This window comes from Thalia democratica, chromosome 3 (genome assembly GCF_965202585.1).
Source record: "Thalia democratica chromosome 3, ktThaDemo2.hap1.1, whole genome shotgun sequence".
NCBI classification, from domain to species: Eukaryota; Metazoa; Chordata; class Thaliacea; order Salpida; family Salpidae; genus Thalia; species Thalia democratica.
Window position 1 is genome coordinate 97,806,257 of NC_139167.1, and position 22,202 is coordinate 97,828,458.

At 24.3% G+C, this 22,202-nt stretch overlaps 1 protein-coding gene across 1 annotated transcript; it reads left to right on the plus strand.

Moving 5' to 3' along the window:
• The first annotated feature begins 7,132 nt into the window (after positions 1 to 7,132).
• LOC145832674 (kelch-like protein 38) lies at positions 7,133 to 8,068 on the plus strand. Its single transcript, XM_082939975.1, has one exon. The coding sequence runs from the start codon at positions 7,133 to 7,135 to the stop codon at positions 8,066 to 8,068; it is 936 nt and encodes a 311-aa protein (XP_082796101.1).
• Positions 8,069 to 22,202: the final 14,134 nt, after the last annotated feature.

Below are 22,202 nucleotides of genomic sequence, written 5' to 3' on the forward strand. Positions count from 1 at the left end.
AATAAAAAGCTGTTTAACTTTTTGTTTATTTTTTACATAGTAAAACTTATGTTTTTAAACATAGTAATTTAAATTTTAGCTATCATGAATAAAAAATCGTAAAAAATAAGTTACGGTCTAAAGCAGGTGTCGGCAAACTGCGGCCCGCGGGCCAAATGCGGCCCCTTAAGTCAAAATCTGCGGCCGAGCTCATTTTTAGCAAAAAATATACAATTTAACAACAATGAAAATTAAGGATTTCGTAATAGAAATTTACTGTTAGGCTCTTAATTCAATAAACTATCTTTTCTAGTGCCCTAATATTGCTTAATTTATCGTATTTTTTATCTTAAATAACAATTTTCTACTGACTACTAGAATTTTTGTTAAGTAAATGCTGCCCTCAAAGGTAAATAGTGCGGCCCGCGAGCTATATTTTCTAGGAATATTGGCCCGCGAGTTGCATAAGGCTGCCGACCCCTGGTCTAAAGGTAAGTAGCGCTGTTAAAGATTATAAGAATTTGAGATTATAGTTCCCTACATAATTGTCACACCGAGCTAAAGTGTCACTCCGTGCTAAAATGTCACTCCGTGCTAAAATGTCACTCTGTGCTAAAGTGTCACTCCGTGCCAGGGGCGTCGCGTGGGGTGTTGCACCGCCGCAATTGCACCACCTTAAATTTTTGTAAGAAAAAATTAAGTTTCTATAACGTTTTCGTTATTTTTTAGAACAAAATCTTAATAAACTCCAATTTAGAAAACGACCATTTTGCTCTCTTCACTGCCGCAAATGAACTCAAAACAGCAAAATTGTTTTAAGAATTACCGCAAAACAATATCTTGCCGTTAGTAAGCTAAGTTTAAAATTCCCTGAAACAGTACAAGTTTAAGTATTATTCAACAAGTTATTGTAAACAAATCTAAGCAGAGCACAGGCGATTAAAGCAGAAAAAGCTTGAAAAGAAGCAACTCAAGCAGTGACAATTCGAGAAGAAGCAACTCGAGAAGAAGCAACTCGAGAAGAAGCAACTCGAGCAGAAGCAACTTGAGAAGAGGCAACTCGAGCAGAAGCAAATCAAGAAGAGGCAACTCGAGCAGAAGCAACTTGAGCAGAGGCAACTCGGACAGAAGCAACTCTAGCAAAGACAACTCGACCAGAGACAACTCAAGTAGGGGCAAATCGATCACCTTCAACTCGGATTTTTTTTTCTGCACCACCTAAAAAAAATACTACGCGACGCCACTACTGCGTGCTATAGTGTCACTTCGTGGTAAAGTGTCACTCCGTGCTAGAATGTCACTCCGTGCTAAAGTTTCACTCTGTGCTAAAGTGTCACACTGTGCTAAAGTGTCACTCTGTGCTAAAGTATTATTTCGTGGTTAAGTTTCAATCCGTGGTAAAGTGTCACTCCGTGCCAAAGTTTTACTCCGTGGTAAAGTTTCACTCCGTGGTAAAGTGTCACTCCATGGTAAGGTGTCACTCCGTTGTAAAGTGTCCATCCGTGCTAAAGTTTCACTCCGTGCTGAAACGTCACTCTGTGCTTAAATGTCACTTCGTACTATAATGCCACTCTGTGCTATAGTGTCACATTGTGCTAAAGTCTCACTCTGTGCTAAAGTGTCACTCCGAGGTAAAATGTTGCTCCGTGCTAAAGTTTCACTCCGAGCTAAAATGTCATTTTGTGCTAAAGTTTCACTTCGTGGTAAAGTGTCATTACAATTTAAACAACTAAAATAAGAAAACTGAACCGATAATTAAAAAACAAAATTAATAAAAATTCTTAAATGGTAACTTATTTTTTTATGTACATATCACACGTTGAAAAACTTTTAAATATTATTCTGAGACGTATTAAGTAATAAAGCTTGTTAATGTTAGTCTTTTTTAAGATATACTTAAATAAACTTTCCTTAGCAAATAATATTAATTTATATTTTTTTTACAATAGTACTTCAATTCAACTTTAATTTTTTTTAAAGGAAAAATAATGTATCTACTTAAAAACAAAACTAGTTTGAAAAAATATTTTATAATATGAAAAAACCTTAATTTTTTTAATAAAGAACAAAATAAACTAGATATTTCGAATAAAAAAGAAAACTAAATATTCAAATAATCATGTAAATTTTGCTGTTAGCAAATATAATTCATGTCATAAATACTCAAGATAAATGTGTTCATGTTTTATTATTAAAGTGGTTCTCTAGTTTAGATTTTAATTATTAAAATTAAAAATTTTGTATATTTTTTTATGTAGAGTTTTGTATTCGAATTGCTGTGCTTAATTGTGTAGTAAATTATAAAAAACAAAAACCTCATTATTTAACGTTATTTAAAACATTTGCTTTTGACAGTGTATTAGTATTATTAAATTTTATATAAATCATGTAATACAGTGTATTGCTATACAATTTAATATACTGAAAACATTGTTAAAGAAAAATATAAGCAGTTTATAAATAAATTGTAATTGACTTTGAAAGCAAAGAAAAATTTCTATTAAAATTAAATATTTTACTTAATTACAAAACAAAAGCTAAACTTATGTTTTTGTTAACTATGGAATCACTCTAAATTCAATGTTGTTGATAAAAATTTACAAAATTGGTAATGTTTTTGCAGCTAATATTTTAAAGCATATTATTCTTACTTGTTTCTTTTACGCAGATCTTATTATTTACTTAAGCTAACTAGCGAAAAAATTTCAACTTATAAATTAATGAAAAAATTAATTAGGTCTTGATAATTTTCTACAAACTGATAACTATATATTTTTAACCTAAGACTAAAACATTTAAACACTTCTGGTTTTATATATATTTAGATAAACAACTAAAAAAATTTAAACTTAGTTTCGTTACAGTCACAAAAAACAAAGAAAAACCTATAAAATAACACAAATGTATTGTCAAAGTAAACACAGTGTTTTTATAAATGCAAGTAGCTTTAGATTAATATTTGTTCTAAACTTAGAGAAGCTTCTTGAAGAGAAACTGATTTGTTTAAGTTATATTAAATAAAACTCAGATTAATACTAACTTGAACAAATCAAACTATTTACGACTTTGATTTTCTTTTCTGACCAACTTTCATTAATAACATCATAAACAAATACTTTATTTTCTTCTGGAGAATACTTATTAGCAAAAACTGACATTTGGCAACGAGCACAAACAGCTTTAAAGTAAGATCGATTCATATTATTTATAAAAGCAGAATTAATGAACATAAATTTTCTGTAAAAACTGTCAAACACTTCAATACTCGTATTATCATATCCACCAATTACAGACAGTTTATTATCCATACTAAGCATAGCATGAGATCTTCTTCTTTCAATCATATCAGAGAAACATGTCAAATTGTTCTCATAATAGTCATATGCTTCTACTGATTTATCGTGTACACCTCCAGTAACAACAATTTTATCTTCAAAAACTGTAGAAGCTGCTTTAGAACTATTTGTTTCGTTTCAGATATTTGGGTCCATTTGTCATTTTTCAAATTGTTATAAAAATTACCATCAGTTCCGTTAAGAACATATAAGTTTTTCTTGAAAGAACAGACACAAAAATAACTACTCTTTTGATAGAATTGCGTTTTAAATGGCCAGGTATTAGTTTTGTTACAAAACCTATTAACAAAATCAGTTCCTATTTTTCGCGAAAATTCACCAAAAACGTATAAATCAGAATTTATAAAAGCAGTTTTACAATCTGAACGTTCATTTAGCATTAAAGTATATCTTTCACATTTTAGTTCAAGACCATTTAGTTCATAAAGACTTTTTAAAAATCTATTTCGTTTATTCATTCCTCCACAAACTATAATATTGAAATCATCTTGGTTGCAATATTTATTTTCATACTAAATGTTTGATGGAAATTCAAAAACTTTTTATTTTTTGTATCGTTACTTGTGTTGATTGACAAAGACATCTCAAATTTTGTTACAGAACTATTGAAAACCCCAAACTATTGTTTGACAGACAAGTATATAAATGATATTTTAAAAATACTTATTAATGATTAACAGCTATAAATATAAGTAGTTAGTTTAATTTATAGACTTTTAATCAAATTAATTTCAACTTTATACCTTGAAGCTTAGTTTTACATCAGGTAAACTGTTATTAGTTTAAATTATATAATGACAAAATAATATCCTTTGTTTAATTATACCTACTGCAATATAGGTGATAAATACAAAGTTTGTATGTACTATATTTTTAATTTTTTTATACAGTTTCCTTGTAATTTTTAAAAAATAAAAAAAGTTATAAGTTAAATAGAGCAAAAACATTACAATTTCACCTCTAAAGTAAAGTATATACTACAAACGGAAAAATCATATTAACTATTTCATAAATTTTTTGAAGTTGAAAATTTTTTAAGGATTTTTTTATAATTTTTTGTGTTAATAACAGGTACTATGCTGCAATAAAGCGAAATTGTTAGTATTAATTTAAGACAGGGTTCTTTCTTAAAATATAAAAATCAATTATCAAATCTTAAAATTTCATACGATATCAATAAAAATGGAAAATACCAAAAAGTAAAAAATAGAAGTTCAAATCAAATAATTCTATTAAGTGTTACGAAAAAAATAAGAATTTTATTTTTGTTGTAGCAAAATTAATGACTTCATTTTTTTGGTTAAGATTTTTGTGAATAAATTGTCCGATAAAAAAACTCGATTACTTAAAAATATATTAATTTATGCTTGATTGTTTTTGTTTATATTTATTTTAAACAGAAAATTTGATACCAACCTTATACTTGGAATTATATTTTGTAGTTAGCATAAAATTTTACATCTTAAATATTTTTTAAACTTAAACTATTAATTAAAATTAATTTTATAAAAAATATATAGCCTAAATTTGTATCGATTATCAAAATCCAAACTTAATTAATTGATAAAATTATAAATTAGTCCCTGTCTAGATGTAAAGTTGAAAAGCATCAGTTATTTTTATTGCTTTTAATACATACTTATACTATATTATTACTTTTTTTAATCATACCTATAGGTTAAACGTGCTTAGCGACGGTTAACGATGTTAAATAATAAAAATTTTGTTTAAATTTTAACTTAGTTTGTTTTTTATTGTTTAGTTCGAATACTGATTGTAAACACGAAAAAAAATAAGGTTTTAACAATACTACCGATTACAGAATTCGAAATAATGGCAAAACGTTCTTAATTCTTATTAAAAGTAAATTTGAAAAGTTATTAATCAAACGATATAGCTTAAACCTTTTCAATCACTTTAATTTTTTAAGACTACACTTAATATTGCTACAACTATATAACTTACTTAATTTTTCAAGTAGAAAATATCGATTACCAAACCTAAAATTATTACCAGAAGTTGAAATAGTTTTAAAATTATTTGTTTAAATTACTTGCATGTTTATACAGGAAAAATTAAGATTTAAAAGCTGTACAACAAACAGGTATAAAAACTAAACTAGCAGTTAAAGTAATTTAAACATTAAAACTTAACATTGTTAAAAAATATTATTTTTAAAATTTACCTTTTTTTACTAACCTGTTTATAATTGAACTTAACCACATTAACATCAGCATCAGTATCCAGTGCTTCTGAAATGGGGTTCCGCCGAACCCTAGGGTTCCTGGAGAACCTACGTCCGTTTTTTTTCTGGTTCGGACTCATCAGGCAGGCACAGACGCGAGAAACCGCTGTTAAGATCTTACCAAGCGGGCTTCGTATATATGTACTGAAGCGACAGTTGTGGATTAAATAACAAACCAAAAAAAGTTATACAAAATGTTCAATCATTTGTTTCAAACTTATTGTGGTGGATAAACATTGAAGTAAGTAAGTTACGGTAACAAATTTATTGTTTTTAAAATATTAAAGGTTACTTATTTAAACGAAAACTATCAGTTTTATTGTAAATATTTATGCATCAAATTTTGAACAAAAGTACAAAAACTCTGTTTATATAAAAAATACAATTTTTCACAAAGTTTACCTTTTAAACCATTTCTTATAAAGTATTCAAGAATAAGAACATTGTAGCATAAAAAAAATATGTAATATAATACAAATACTAATATATTTATGAATAATATTAACACAGTATATTTTATTGTTTCTGATGTTTTATTACATGTCGATGACTGTTTTATCACTTAAAGAAATGTTTTAATTACTCAAAACTAGCTTATGTAAACTAATGGTAGCGTAAGGTGTGGCTTATCTTCTATTTTCTGATAAACTTTCAAAAATAGTTATTATATTTTTAGAAAAACTTTTTTTTTAGCGATTCACAAAATTTAGAAAAATGTAATCTAAAAGTTAAACATGCTAAGATTAAAAAAAAATCTATTTTTAATTTTTACAATTAATCTTCTTGTTTCAGTTGTTAAAAAAGTGAATATTTAAAAGCTATTTAAAGACAATGATAGTATTTCAAGCTACATTTATAAATTAATACACCAACAATATCTAATTTCTAATTTTTTCGAAATTATACATCTAATTGATGAACTATATAAAATGCGAATTAATAAAATGTATTGTTAAAAAATATATATATTAGTATATTTTTTAATCTAAAATAATATTTGTTATCTAATGAACCTTTTTACTTATTTATAGTGTTATTCATTTTTGCTTCTGTATCATTAAGTTTTCGATGTAAAAATGCAGTATTTTTCATTAATTTAACTATTAAGTTTTGTGCTGTTTATTTAAGTTAAACAAACAATTAAAAACAAATAAAGCTTATTATGTAACAAAAGTTTTAAAAAGACAACATTGAATTTTTTTTTAGTCACATTTTAAAAACAGTTAACTGTAGTTTAAGGAAAATATTCTTTTTTACGTAAAACATTGAAATGTGTAAAAAGTTGGTTTATCTCTAATTAAATTTTTAAAATATTTAACATTAATTTTACTGTTTATAAAATGTTTATGTTCAAATGATTTTTTTATTTGGAGTTGTACTAAACATTTCAAATAATGTCTAGTCTAAAGATGTTAGTTTTATTTTATTTATTCTAAAATCGTTTTATGTAGAAATTATTTACTTATTTATATAACACATATATTTTTTAATCTGCCTAGATATCTTAAATTAAATGAAGTCTTCTTTGATTAGTATAAAACCAAAAGCAGCAATGCAAGGAAGAAAAACTTTAGAATTTATACCAAAAATTTTGTATGAAAATAGATATTGCGACCAAGATAACTTCAGTATTTTAGTTTGTGGAGGAAAGGTTAAAAGTTTTAGATATGGAAGAGGTATAAGAACTGTCAAAAGTGTTTATAAACTAGATGGTCCTAAATATAAATGTGAAAATTTTGCTGTAATGCCGATCTCTCTTGGAGAATGTAAAACTGCTGTTGTTAATTCAGAACTGTTTATTTTAGGTGGGGTTTCGCACAATTCTGAATACGGTAGAGGGTTTTCTCAAAATGAAAAATTCAATGAGTCTATCATTAAGTTTTGTAATAAAACTAAAACTTGGTCAACTAAAGCGCAATTACGTAAAGACTGCAAGTATTTTTGTGTTTGCTCCTTCAAGAAAAACTTATATGTAATAAACGAAGCTGGTTTATGTTTTGCTTACAAATTGAAAAATGACAAATGGACCAACATAGCTAGAACTAGACAGAAAAGATGTTCTGCAGCTTGTACAGTTTTTGAAGGAAAAATTGTTGTATGTGGAGGTTACAACTCTGATCAGATATTAAAATCAGTAGAAACATACGACTATCATGAAAATAAATGGACAAATTTACCCGATATGATTGAAGGAAGATATGTTCATGCATCAGTTAGCATGGGAAATAAACTGTTTGTTATTGGTGGACACCATGTTACAAGTTGTGAGGTTTTTGACAGTTTTTCCAGAAGTTTTACTTTGTTTGAATCAAACATTTATTCTCGTCGCGTGGAAGCTGTTAGTGTTGGTTATAATATTATAGTATTTTCTATGAAAGATAAAAAAACTAGAGTATATAAATACGACATTATCAATGATCATTGCTGTGATATAGATGTTGAAGGTCTAAAAGATGACGTTAGTTGTGTTAAATACGCTACATATTGACGAAATATTATTTTTCTTATCTTTGAACTAATTTTCAACCTTTTGTTGTGTTTTCGAAACTATTTGTTATTTGCTATGTTTGTTTGTAATTTTTTGTTTATTTATTCTGTACCTAAATAAAAAAAAATTGTACAACGTTTTATGTACTTCTGCTAAATTTATACACCTTTGATTTTAAAATACTTTCATAAGTATAAATAAAAAAAGAAATAAACGTTTAGAAACAAACAAATAACAAATAAATCTTTATAAACGAGATACAGTATAAAATAGTTTATCAACAGTAATTGAAAAAAGCTGTTTCTTATAACATATAATGTGAACGAGTGAGATACTGTTTTATAAGTTTTTAAATTAACAAGAGTAATATTTTTAATAAAATTAATCTTTTCTCCTATCTTATATTTAAAAGTAGGACCGTTGTAAACACTATTGTTCAGGACCGCTTGTTTTACGAAATATTTTATTTCTCGCAACTATAACATTGATATTTAAAGCTTATTTTCTTTTTTTTTTAATTTTGTATTAAAAAAATTAGTTAAAAAATTAGTGTAAACTATCAAATGTAGAAGAATTAGATTATTTTAAAAATAAATGGACAAATTTAAGAAATATTAATTTAAAAAAATATTGTCATTTTTCAGTCAGCATTGGTAATATATAATCTGTTAATGGTGGATGTATAAGTTATAGTTGTGAATTGTTTCACAGTTTTTAAAACTCTTTATTTTTGAGACCAGCTAATTTAAACTTTATCCAATATTCCTCTGATATTTCATATAAAAGTATTTTAGTGTTAAAAGTGTTGTATATGAACACGGCTTCTTAAAACTTTAATATAAAATAAATAATCTAAATAACTACACTAATAATTTTTTTACCAATTAAAAGCTAATTATTAGTTTAAAGCCCGATAAATTAGTTTTAATCTTAAAATTATTGTTTCACTTGACTATTTTCACTTGTTTCGACCATTTTATTAGTTTAATAATAAGCTTGTTTAATTTAAAAAAACGTTATAAGTCACTTCTTGAATCATCATAATTATAGAACTTTAATATTAGCTATGATTATAAGACTATTTTAAATTTTGAAATTAATCAGTTACTATAAATGTCAAACTAAACACAACTTTATTTTTTTTTAAGTTTTATAACTGATTTTCATTAATTTAACTTTATTAACTACTGTTATTTAACGACAAAAAAATAAAATAACTATAAGAAAGTACACGTGCAACTTTTTATAGATTTAAAAATTAAAAAAAGTCAATTTATTTTTATACAATTGTTTTCATATGTACAAAATTATAGTTACGATATGTTAAACTTTACAAATATCTAGTTTATAAATGTTTTTTTTTATTCATAGCCACAGTTTTAATGTAGGCCATGAAATAGATACACTTATAACCATTTACTATATTTATGATTTACTCATAGATTTTCATACACACGTAAACATTAGTAAAATAGTAATACAAATAGTATAATTTAAGTAAGAAGTCGTTTAAGTGTATAAAACTAATGATATAGTATTCAACAAGAACTATTTTCAAATGAAAACTTTGTATATAAAAATTTTTTAATTTTAATAGAATGAAGCAAAAATTACTTTTTTATTGCTACAATTGAACTAAAACTGAGTCGTGCTAAAAATGAATATTTGATAAAGTATTTAGTTTAATAACAAGGCGTTCTTAATTGTATTTAACTAAGAATACTTATTTTTTTGCCACTTTTGAATATGAATAAGTATAAAAAATAAGAATAGATATTGCATTTGAAAATCGAGTATTTTATCTAACAATTTAATCAGAAATATTCCATCTAAAACATGAAGTTGTTTATATTTTATTATCATAAAATTAACTTATTATAACTTTAACCAAATATTAGTAGGCGACATTTAAAAATCAGTTTTATTGAATACACACATAAATTTAATTTTCAAGCTCTACAGCTGTTTTACTTGTTTTAAATTTAACTGTTACAGCTAACAAATTATTTCAAACCATTTGAAATATTTTGTTTCAAAAACTTTTTTTTGACAAGCAAATCATCTTATATACTTTCTGTTTTTTTTTTTTATTATATCTACTTTTTGAAAAGGTCGCAACTTTTTGTCGACAAAACTCGTCGCGAATAGAATATATAGTTTGCACAACTATATTTAAATAAGCTCTTTACATTCTAGTTAATTGAGTTTTTTTTTAGATAAGGTAAATAACTATATATCTACTTTCCTATAAACAATAATATTTTTTTTTTGTCTTCTGCTTTCATGTGTTATAAGTTATTTAATTTTTTTATGTACTTCATATTATAACTTTTTCATCTGAAAACCAAAATTAAACCCAGTCAAATAAACGTTTACTGTAAATGATAAAATTTTTGTATTTTATATGTTTTTAAGTACTGAAATAGCTAAAGTCAGAATTTGTTAGTTTTTTATCATGAATTACTCATGAAAGTACTGACATTAGTATATTAGTTTGAAAAATAATTAAAATTAATATAAGATAGTTTCGTTTTTTTTAATTAAGTATTCTTACAAATGTATAACTTTTATCTTGTTAAAACTTTTTCAAATATAATTCCTTTTATGATTCTAACAATTGCAAAGCATACTGACATCGTAAAACGTTGCAAAATATTTATAACCATTTCATAAATAAAGTACCTTTTAGCTACTCAAAGTCTTATCTAACTTCTAATGAATTTTAATTTTAGTCACTAACAAACTTTTTTTTTATGCTTGGAGAAGATCTTATATAAATAAGTTATAAATAAAATATTAGTTTATTAACAAAAATTTGAATTTATTTAGAGTCACTTTTTTTAAACACTTTTGTAGCATATAATTTTGTTTGATTAAGAGAAATGTTACTGATAGTTCTAATTTTTAATTCGTGTACTTTTTGAAAAATTAATAACGCATAATAGTTTGAAGAATTAATAATTGATCGAAATCATTATTAAAGCTTGCTTTTAAAGCTATACTAAAATGGTGAAATAACATAACATAAATTATATAGTCAAAAAATTTTATAAATCTATGAATTCATCATTAAAAAGTTTTCAAACAAACTAACTGTATAATATCTATAAAAAGCTTTTAATTTAATAGATGTAAAGTCTCGTTGTGAAATTTGAATTGTAACATTTATTATTTTCTTATCTTTTTTAGTTTTGTATTTTTTATATTAATTAAGAGGAAATTTAACATATAAAAAAAAATTCTCTGGTAAAAATATTCTGAATTTTTACTCTTCTTAATATACTTTTGTATGAACTAATGCATTATTTTTATTAATTCAATATAGCATTGAATATTGCTAATAAACATTTTTATATACATTTGTTATATAATTATCTGTTGAAAAACACATTAACCTCTACAGAACTCTCTGAAGTTAAATGGAGTTGTTTTTGTTAATTTCAAAACCAGACGTAACAATGCAAAAAAGAAAAAGTTTTGTTTTACCACCAGAAATTTTACATGAAAATAGATACTGCAGACAAGATAATTTCATTGTGTTAGTTTGTGGAGGAAAGAATGAAAGATACAAGATGTTGAAAGTGTTTATAAACTAGATGGTTGTGAACTAAAATGTAAAAAATATACTACCAAACCAAGGTAACTCTAAGGTTTTAAAAGTGCTGTTATTGACTCAGATTTAATTCTTTTGTGTGGGTGCTCGCATAAAGGTTTATAAAATAAACTTAATAAAACGTTTTCTTTGAAAACAAAAACATGGTCATCTGAAGCGCAATTAAATATTTATATGAGATAATTTTGTGTTTGTTCTTTATAGAAAAAATTTTATGTAATTAATATAACTGGTGAATGTTTTTTTTAATTTGAAAATAGATAAATGGACTCAAAAAGCTAGTGCAAAGGAACTTAAATATATAGCATTTTGTACAGTTTATGGAAAAAAATTTGCTGTTATTAGAGAATTTGCTAATACAATTAAAACATGAATACATGTATACAGAAAATAGATGAACTTACTTGCTTGAAGAAAAATGTGTCTATGCTTCAGTTAGAATGGGTAATAAGTTGCCTATTATTGGTGGAAAATTTATTGAAGTATTTGACTACTTTTCAAGGAAGTTTCCTTTTTTGAATCAGTTGGTTTAGACTTTGTTTTTTGTTGCAATGTTCAAGCTGTCAATATTAAAGTGTTTTGTATGATGATCAATAAAACAAAGATATACATCTACAATGTTATCAACAGTAATTGGTTTGATCTTGATTTGGAAGATATGAGTTGTATTAAAAACTTGACATAATAACTAATATTATAATTCAAAATTTTAGTTTGTTATATTTTATTAACACACGTTTTTTTCTTATTTGCTCTGTTTGTATTAAAACTATATTGTTAGTGTTTTGTTTTCAAAGAAAATACATCTTTGAATAATTTTTGATTAATTAAACTTTACGTTTAATATATAATTAAAAAATATTTTTTTATTAATATGACTTTCAGCACCTTCAAAAAAAACTAATAACACTAATAATAAAAAAAACTAAGTACAAATTCTGATACAAATAAGCTTTTATAACTAAACATAGTTTTGCATAATAAAATAACAAAAAAAAGTTTTTACGCTTACTTTTATTTTTTTAAACTTTGATACATTATAGTCCCATTTAGAAAATCACAACAAAACAGAATTCTAGTGCATTAAAGTAAGTCGGTATAACAAGAAATGCGGCTATAAAAAAAGAACTATTGTACTCATAAAAACAGTTAACTTAGTTTTAAAAGAAAATAAAAAGTTTAAAATATGCAATTAAGACGTTACAATTCAAACATAAAGTAGATAAATATAATGCCTTTTATTTAATATAAAACATAGCACAGAATATTACTTTTGTTTCATTGTCATCATACTATTGTAACTGACGAAATTTAGAATGTTTATTCGTAAAACACTAACAAGTACAAATTAAAACCAAATTATATATTTTAATAATTATATTTTGATTTTATTGTTGCCATAAAAAATAGTTATATTGACGTTTAGTATAAAAACATGCTAAACTTATAAGATGTTAGTTTTAATGAGTCGTAATTTTCTTCTCATTTGATCGTACAGATGATTTATTTTTTTAATTTGTTTTAGACACCATAGGGTTGCTTAAAAAACAAATAGAACGAAATCAGTAAAAAATAGAAAGAAAAAGCTTTTCAAAGAGTTTGTCGTTCGAGATGTTAAATTATGATCTAAGTTTTGGCCATGCAAAAACGACACCTTGTGTAAAAATGACAACTTGTGTAAAATTAACAAATGCGTAAAAACGTAAGCCCTGTAACTGCTTTTTTAGTAAACTGTGCCTAACTTGCGTTGTCCATTTATCTTGAACGTCAAGAAATGGTAGATGTCAGAAATTAGCGGAGGTACACTTTTGTGCAAAGTTTCATTTTTACCCAGTTTATGGCTATTGTACGGGTTAATTTTATTTTATTTTATGTTCTATAATATTTTTTTATCATTCATTGTTTTAATTTTTTATTTATTGTATGTCCACTTTTACTTTTTTTAACTCTATGGTCTACTTTCCTATTTTTTTATATTTTTTTATACTTTTGTTTTTACTACTACCCCTTTATAGGTTCTTTCTACCTAAAATAAAGATTCGTGCGAATGCAACTCATGCAATAATGACCCGTCTCGAGGAAGAAAAAAAATGGGATAAATATTAAAATTATTCCAATCAAATTAAATTTTAAAGTTTATAATTTTTTAATTTTTTAGATTTTGCTATGTTATTAAACTCTGCAGTTTTCATTATAATTATTATAAGTTATATGCTAAAGTTTAAAATTAATTGAACACTTAAAATCATAAACGTAAACAATTTTTTACGTGATTTTAAAAAAATATTTAAACAAAAATTGTATCTATTACATGAAAATGCTATAAAACAAATAATAAAAAGTTTTACTTATAAACAAATAATAAAAAGTTGAAAAATATACAGTTTTAGAGTTTTGAATATTATGAATTCTCTATTGTTACAAGTAAAGTAACAGTGCTAATCACACTGTACATAAAATTGATGATTGATATAAAATGTGTAACAATATCTTTAATGGTTTAAGATGTACATTTAAAAATTTTCAAATCAAAAATAATATTTATCACTTCTTTATACTATTATTTCCTATTGATCCTGTATTTTTATATTTTCTTTGTAAAATTTACAGTATTTAAAGTTTGTTTAACATTAAATTTTTATGCTGTTTTTCTAAGCTGAACAACCAGTTAAAAACAAATATAACTAGTAATTTAATTTTAGTTTATATTTTTTGCAACTGCCTTTTTGTTTAATAAAAAAAGTAAATAAAATTCTACAATTATTCAGTAATCGGTACTTACTTATAATAACTTGATAATTACTTATAAACTTATAATAAACGAAAGCAATAAACTAAATATTTTGCTAATAAAATTCTGAATGAAAAAGACACCAAAGATTATTAAACATTTTACAACTAAGTTAATTACATTTGTATATAAGACTTATAGCGTCGTTGTTATTAAAAGACTTTAAGAAAGCTTAATATTTACACTACTAAACAGGAAAGTTATTTAAAATCTTTTTAAAATTATGGTTAGAAAAGATGTTTTTCTGTGCACATCACACTTTAAAAGATTTGTTTTAGCTGCTGAAAATTTTTACACATAAACATAAAACTGTCAAAAATAGTCTCTCATTAAACAAAAATTGTAAAATAGTTACAGTGTTGTAAAGTTGTTAAATGTTTCGGTAAAAATTAACATAATCTAATTAATATAAAATTTTATCTTAAAGTTACAATTGACGAGTGTAAAGTAAGCTTGGTAACGTTTTTCAAGAATTTTGAAAAATGTCAAAACTTTGGATCCAATTATTGTCTTTATCTTAATAGCTAAATTAATTTTTTTAATTTTATTTTAGAGAGCGGTCCTTTGTCTTTAATATAGAAAAAAAAATCATTGGACTGGGTCTTGACTTTTAGTGTGAGGCCCTTAAGAAAAACTTAGTTATTTTATCAATTTTTACTTAGCTTGAATTAAAAAAAAAATGACAAAATATTTTTTTTTTCAATATTTATATTTATTTGTAAAAAATTTTGTACAACACTTTTTCTTTCAACTGTTAATATTTTGTACTATTTAGCCTTATTCTAGATTCTTGATTCCGAAATAAGGTCAAATAAAACAAAATATTAACAATAGAAAACAATATGTATAACATTATTCACAAAAAAATATAAAAATCAAAAAATAAAAAATTAAGTTATTTTTTTCTTTTTGTTTTTAATTCGAGCTAAGTAAAAATCGCTAACAAAACATATTTCGTACTGTTAGGCCTTATTCACGAATTAGAAATTCTAGAATAAGGTTAAATAGTAAAAAATATTTACAATTGAAAAAAAAAATGTTGTACAGAATTTATTTACTAATAAACATAAATATTTAAAAAAAAAAATAATTTTGTTATAATTTTTTTTTTAATTTCGAGCTAAAAAAAAATTGATAATTTTTTTATTTCTAAGGTGCCACACACTAAAAGTCAAGCCCCAATCCAATGGATTTTTTTTTGTATATTAGAGAAAAAGGACTGCTCTCTAAAAAAGAAAAGTTTTTATTTAGCTATTAAGATAAGAAAAATAATTAGATCTAAAGTTTGGAAATTTTTTTACAACTTTTCCAAGCTAACTGAACATTCGTTTACAATAGTTTAAGGATTGCAAATCATTTTTAAATATTTTAAGAAGATGTGAATTATCCATGTATTTGTTAAATAACTTTTTCAGATATTCTTAAATTCTCTGAAGTAAATTGGAGTCGTTTTTGTCAAGTTTAAAACTAGAAGTGAAAATGCAAGAACTAAAAACTTTATATTTCCACCCTATTTTTCGTATGAAAATAGATACTGCAACCAAGATGATTTGAGTATTTTAGTTTGTGGAGGAAAGTATAAAAATAACAAAAATGTGAAAAGTGTTTTCAAACTACATGGTACTAAATATGAATGCAAAAAGTGAACTTCAATGCCAAACGCACGTAGTGATCGTAAAAATGCTGTAATTAATTTCAGAGCTAATTATTTTGGATTGTGTTATAAAAATTACAAAATTTATGATACTGTTACAAAGTTTTGTAATAAAACTATAACTTGGTCAAGTGAAAAGAAATTTAACATAGACGAAAACACTTTCTCAGATTGTTCTTTCTAAAATAGTTTATATGTAGTTGATAACACTCGTAAATGTTTTGTTTACAATTAAAAATATAAATTGGAACCAGTTATCTAAAAATAATTAAACTAGATTTAAAGCAGCTTAAACAGTTTTTAAAGGCAAAATTATTGTTGCTTGAGGTGTAAATGGACTTGTTTCCTTATATGATTGAAGAAAAAGACGTTCATCGTTCAGTTAGTGTGGGTGATAAACTGTTTATTGTTCCAAGATATAACAGTTCAGATTCGGAACTATTACATAGTTTTACTAGAAAATTTACTTTATTCCAATCAAAAGACGTTTATATTTCTACTATTAAAGCTGTGACTATTGCTTATAATGTTATAATGTTCTCTATGAGCATGAACAAAACAATATAAATATATATATATACAATGTATTACAATCGTTGGTGTGATGTTGATATTAAGGATCTAGAAAAATTAAACGATTATAGTTGTATAAAGTATTCTAAATGTTAAAAAATGTTTTATAATCATTTTCGTTTGTTACAAAGCTTTTGATAATTTATTGTCTTATTGTGTTTTGTGAAAGAATTAAATTCGTTTAAAGTTACCGCTCTATAAATTTAAAAAAAGTTATGTAGTTATTAAAGTTGCAATTATAAAATAAGAAAAAATAGTTGTTGTCGAGATTATACGATTAATTTGTTTAAAACTAAATACTAACTAACTTTGTGCTATTAAAAAATATATGTTGCTACTTACGCATGATTAATGTAAGAGAATAAGCTTGAAAAGTAATTTAATCTTAAATTTAACATAACATACAACTTTCAACTATTAAATATATTTTTGAACGCCTTTGTATAATATTAAAACCAATATTCTGAACATGTAAACATTTGTAGCGCTCATTTTATTTAAAACCATGTATACTGTTTTGAAATTTTGTTTTAACTAGTATAATGTTATTTGGACTGAAAACTATACATAAAAAAAATTAACTAAATCTTTGTATATATATACTCAATCTATGTATATATTAAACATGTTGTTCTAATCATATTTTATTTTTATCTAATATAGTTTACACAACGGTCGTTTTTGTTGTGCCAGAATACTTAGATCCCTAAAGTATTACTTAATTTTTTATTTTTTTATTTAAAATTAAGTTACGTCTTAGTATTTTTTATTACAACAATTACTTAAACATAATGCTAAATTGATCATTTTTATCGAGCAATAAGTTTTAAGTGTTTTGTTCTAAATAATTTATTTAATAACAATATTTGGATATTTTCAAGCATGAATTTAAATTGTTTGTAAAAATTTGTCAGTCTCCTAATACATTTATCTCATTTTAATAACACTCCTTTTTTATTATTTCAAAATATATAAAATTAATAAACAATATAGCGAATAATTTTTTTAATAAACTTAGTTAAAATTGTATGCAAAATTAATAAACATAATAGCACCATTATAAATTAAACGAAGTCTGACCATAACCATTACAAAACAAAACGAATTTTTAATTCATGAAACTTAGAATTTTTTATTCATAAGTATTATAAATTATATTTAATATAACTTGAACGAACCAAATTATTTATAATTTCAATTTTCTTTTATGACCAGCTATCATTAAGAACATCATAAATAAAAATTTTGTCTTTATTGTAGTGTTTGGCTTAGAAAAAACAAAAATTTTATCACCAACACAAACTGCTTCACTTTCATGCATATACTGTGATTTAGTCGAATTAATATGAGTAAATTTTCTGGTAGAACTGTCAAACACTTCACAACCTAAAGTATAATGTCCACCAATAACAAACAATTTGTTACCCATACTAACTGAACCATGAAACCATCTTTTTTCAATCATATCAGCTAAATAAGTCCATTTATTTTCATAATGATCATATGCTTCTACTGATTTTCTATTTCTACCTCCTGTCACAACTATTTTTCCTTCAAAAACTTTACAAGCTGAATCATACCTTTTTTGTTTTGTATCAGCTAGTTGGGTCCATTTGTCATTTTTAAAATTGTAAACAAAAAACATCTTATTTCCACGAATTACATATAAGTTGTTTTTGAAGGAACAACTACAAGCAAATTCATGAAAATGTAATTTCGTTACATGTAACCAAGTTTGAGTTTTGTTACAAAGTTTTTTAACTCTTCTATCAAAGCAATTATTTTGCAAATATCCACCAAAAACAAATAGTTCTGAATTGATAACAACTGTTTGACAATCATACAGTTCATTTGGCATGGAAATTAAGTTTTTACAATTTAGGTGACGACTATCTAGTTTATAAACACTTTTTACAATTTTTTTATATTCATTTCTTCCTCCACAAACTAAAATGCTGTTAACATCTTGGTTGCAATATCTATTCTCATATAAAACGTTTGGTGGGAAATCAAAACCTTTTCTTTCCTTCACTGTTGGTATTGAGTTTGAACTTGACATAAACGACTCTATTTAGTTTCAAAGAAATTTAAAAGATTACTATGTATTGGGTAACAGATAACTATATACCACAAATAAAAGAAAATTGTTGACAATTTGCAATGCTATATTAAAAAAAAAGGTTACACAAAAGAACTTAAAAAAAATACATTTTTTTATTTTTAAGATAAGTTTTACCATTGATATAAGATTTTAATTTTAAACTAATTAGAAGAAACAACTACTTAAACAACGTCTAAACTCTGTCAAAGATGGGATATGGGTATAAAATTTAAAAAAAAACTTATCATTTTTTTTGTTAGAAAACGTTTTATCATCGTTTTATTACTTTCCTAGTAAATTATTTAAAGTGTACGAAACCTACAATTTGACAAAATAAAAGATGTTACAACTATCACATAATAAATTAAATTAATAAACAGACGTGTAATTAAAATAACGCCTAGTTAATTATATTATAGTTTGATGATCAAAAGTTATTTTTTAAAAGAATTTTTATATTTTGATTGCATATTTTATGTTGTTTTAACCTTTCAAATTTAGCTTATTTTTAAAGCCTGTTTTTTTTAAGTATTAAGCCGTAAAAACTTTATATAATATTAATACAAAGGAAAATGTATCTACAACTTTACGTACTAAGAATATATTCAACATTTTTAAAGATTTTTTTTAATTTTAATTCAGCTAAAATTACAGTTTTTTGAATTAAAAAAAGGCAGCTATAGAATTTTTTTTAAGTAAACTAAAATTTTTTATTTTACTATTTTAGATGACTTGAAAGTTTTTAAAAAATTTACTTTTCTAGTTGAACGTACTCAGATTTTTTTTAGAGTTTCTAGGCCAATAATAACATTACTTTTTAGCTTAAGTAGCATTCAGATGCTTCAGTTTAAATAAAAACACCTAAATTCTGCAATTAAATACTTCTAAATAAACAAACTAATACACGAAATAGCAAAACAAGTTTTTATTGCAGAGAGTTAAGAGAAAAAACATAACAAAAATCGTATTAAATTAAATGCAGTATAACCATAAAATTATAAAGTTAATATAAAGAATAATTCAACAAAGAGAAAGGTTTTCTATTATTAATATCAATCTGAGTTATACTTAATGTAAATTAAACCAGTCAAAATATTTAAAGTTTAAACTTTTTTTTGCCTGATGTTATAACTATTGTTTTTAGTTAGATTTTAGTTTCTAGTACTTTTGTGTTAATTACTAAAAACTTGTTTTTTGGATTATCTAAGTTCTAAACTATCTAAATAGAATTGTCGTATTTTTTTTTTCACTTTAAGTTTTGTATTCCTAAATATGTTGAAATAAAGATGAAAAATAAAGTAATTTTAATACTATTTTTTATTGTACATATCATGAATTAAAAAACTTCAATACTTTTTAAGCAAATTTTTTTTCTGAAAAAAAACTAAAATTTGAATAGTTAGTCTTTGCTTAAGTTAATTTTATTTTTTTAAACTAATAATTAACTTTTTTTAGGTTATAAATTGTGAATTTTCGGTCAATAACACGTTTAAAGTTTCTTAATTTATCTAAAGTTAATTTAAATTGTTTTTATTAAGTTTATAACCAGAAGAAACAATGCATGAAGGAATTCAGTTTTCCATCAAAAATTTTGTATGAAAATAGTTATTGCAACTAAAATAAATTCAGTATTTTAGTTAGTGGAGGAATCGATAAAATTACGCCGATCTGTAAACAGTGTTTTTAAACCAGATGTTCTTGAATTAGCTTGTGAAAAGTATACATGTATGCCAAAGAACTTTTACAACTGTAAAACTACTGTTGTTAACTCTGATTTGATTTTTTTTGGTGGGTTCTCTTATACAAATGGTCACAATAAGTATGTTAGAAAATTTTGTAACAAAAATAAAAGTTGGTCATTTAGTACGCAAATAAAAACAGAGGAAACTAGATTTCGTGTATGTTGCTTCAAGAAAAACTTGTATGTAATCAAATAGTGGATGTATTGAATTTTTTAATTGATAGATGGACCCAAAAAGCAAGTCCAAGAAAACTAGATGTTCTGCAGCTTGCACAGTCTATGAAGGTAAAATTGTTGCTACTGGAGCTAGATATACAAAATCAGTAGAAGCATATGACTATTATGAAAACAGATGGACTTTTTTACCTGTTATGATTGAAGAAAAATATAATCATGCGTCAGTTAAGATGAGTAATAAATTATTTGTTATTGGTAGACACTGCAATATTAGTAGTGAAATAACTGACAGGTTTTCAAGAAAGTTTACTTTATTGCAACCAGCTAACTCAGATCTTAACTAACATTGTACGATAGAAGCTGTTTGTATTGTCTATAATATTTTAGTTTTATATGAGAAAAACAAAAATACCAGTATTTCCTTATACGATGTAAATAACAAGCAATGGTGTAATCTTGAAGTAGAAGTTATAGATAACTTGACTAATTTTAGCTATATTAAGTACTCTAAAAATTTGGAAATCATTAAAGTTAGTTTTTTATATCTGTTAGTTGAGTTATATAAACTCGTTTTTTTGTTCGTTCGCTGATTTTTATTTAAACTGTGTGATTTAAACGAGAAAGCTTACTTTAATGCTATCAAATAGTTTTTTTTTTCAGATGTTTTACTTTTCAAGCTGTTCTTATTAGTTAAGATATTGTAGTTTTTTCTATGGTATTAGACTATACAAAAGTATACATTTACTATGTTTCCAACAATCATTGGTGTGATATTGTTGTAGAAATTATACAAAACTTGAATTAACTTAGTTGTGTGAAGTACTCGACATGTTAACGAAATGATATTAATATTTTGTTTATTTTTGACTATTTATTGTGTTTTACAGCCTTTCTTTTTTTTTTTGTTTTATACACTTTGTTTAGACAGTTTCTAGTTTATATTTTTTGCGACTGCTATTTTGTTTAATAAATAAAATTCCACAGTTATTCAGTAATCGGTACTTACTTATAATAACTTTATAATTACTTATAAACTTATAATAAATGAAAGCAATAAACTAAATATTTTGCTAACAAAATTCTAAATGAAAAAGACTTCAAAGATTATTTAACATTTTACAACTAAAATTAATAAACATAATAGCACCATTATAAATTAAACGAAGTCTGACCATAACCATTACAAAACAAAACGAATTTTTAATTCATGAAACTTAGAATTTTTTATTCATAAGTATTATAAATTATATTTAATATAATTTGAACGAACCAAATTATTTATAATTTCAATTTTCTTTTCTGACCAGCTATCATTTAGAACATCATAAATAAAAAAATTTGTTTTTATTGAAGTGTTTAGCTTAGAAAAAACAAAAATTTTATCACCAACACAAACTGCTTCACTTTCATGCATATACTGTGATTTAGTCGAATTAATATGAGTAAATTTTCTTGTAAAACTGTCAAACACTTCACAACCTAAA

Coding starts and splice junctions, on each gene's coding strand:
- LOC145832674 (XM_082939975.1), top strand. CDS start 7,133: ATGCAAGGAAGAAAAACTTTAGAATTTATACCAAAAATTTTGTATGAA.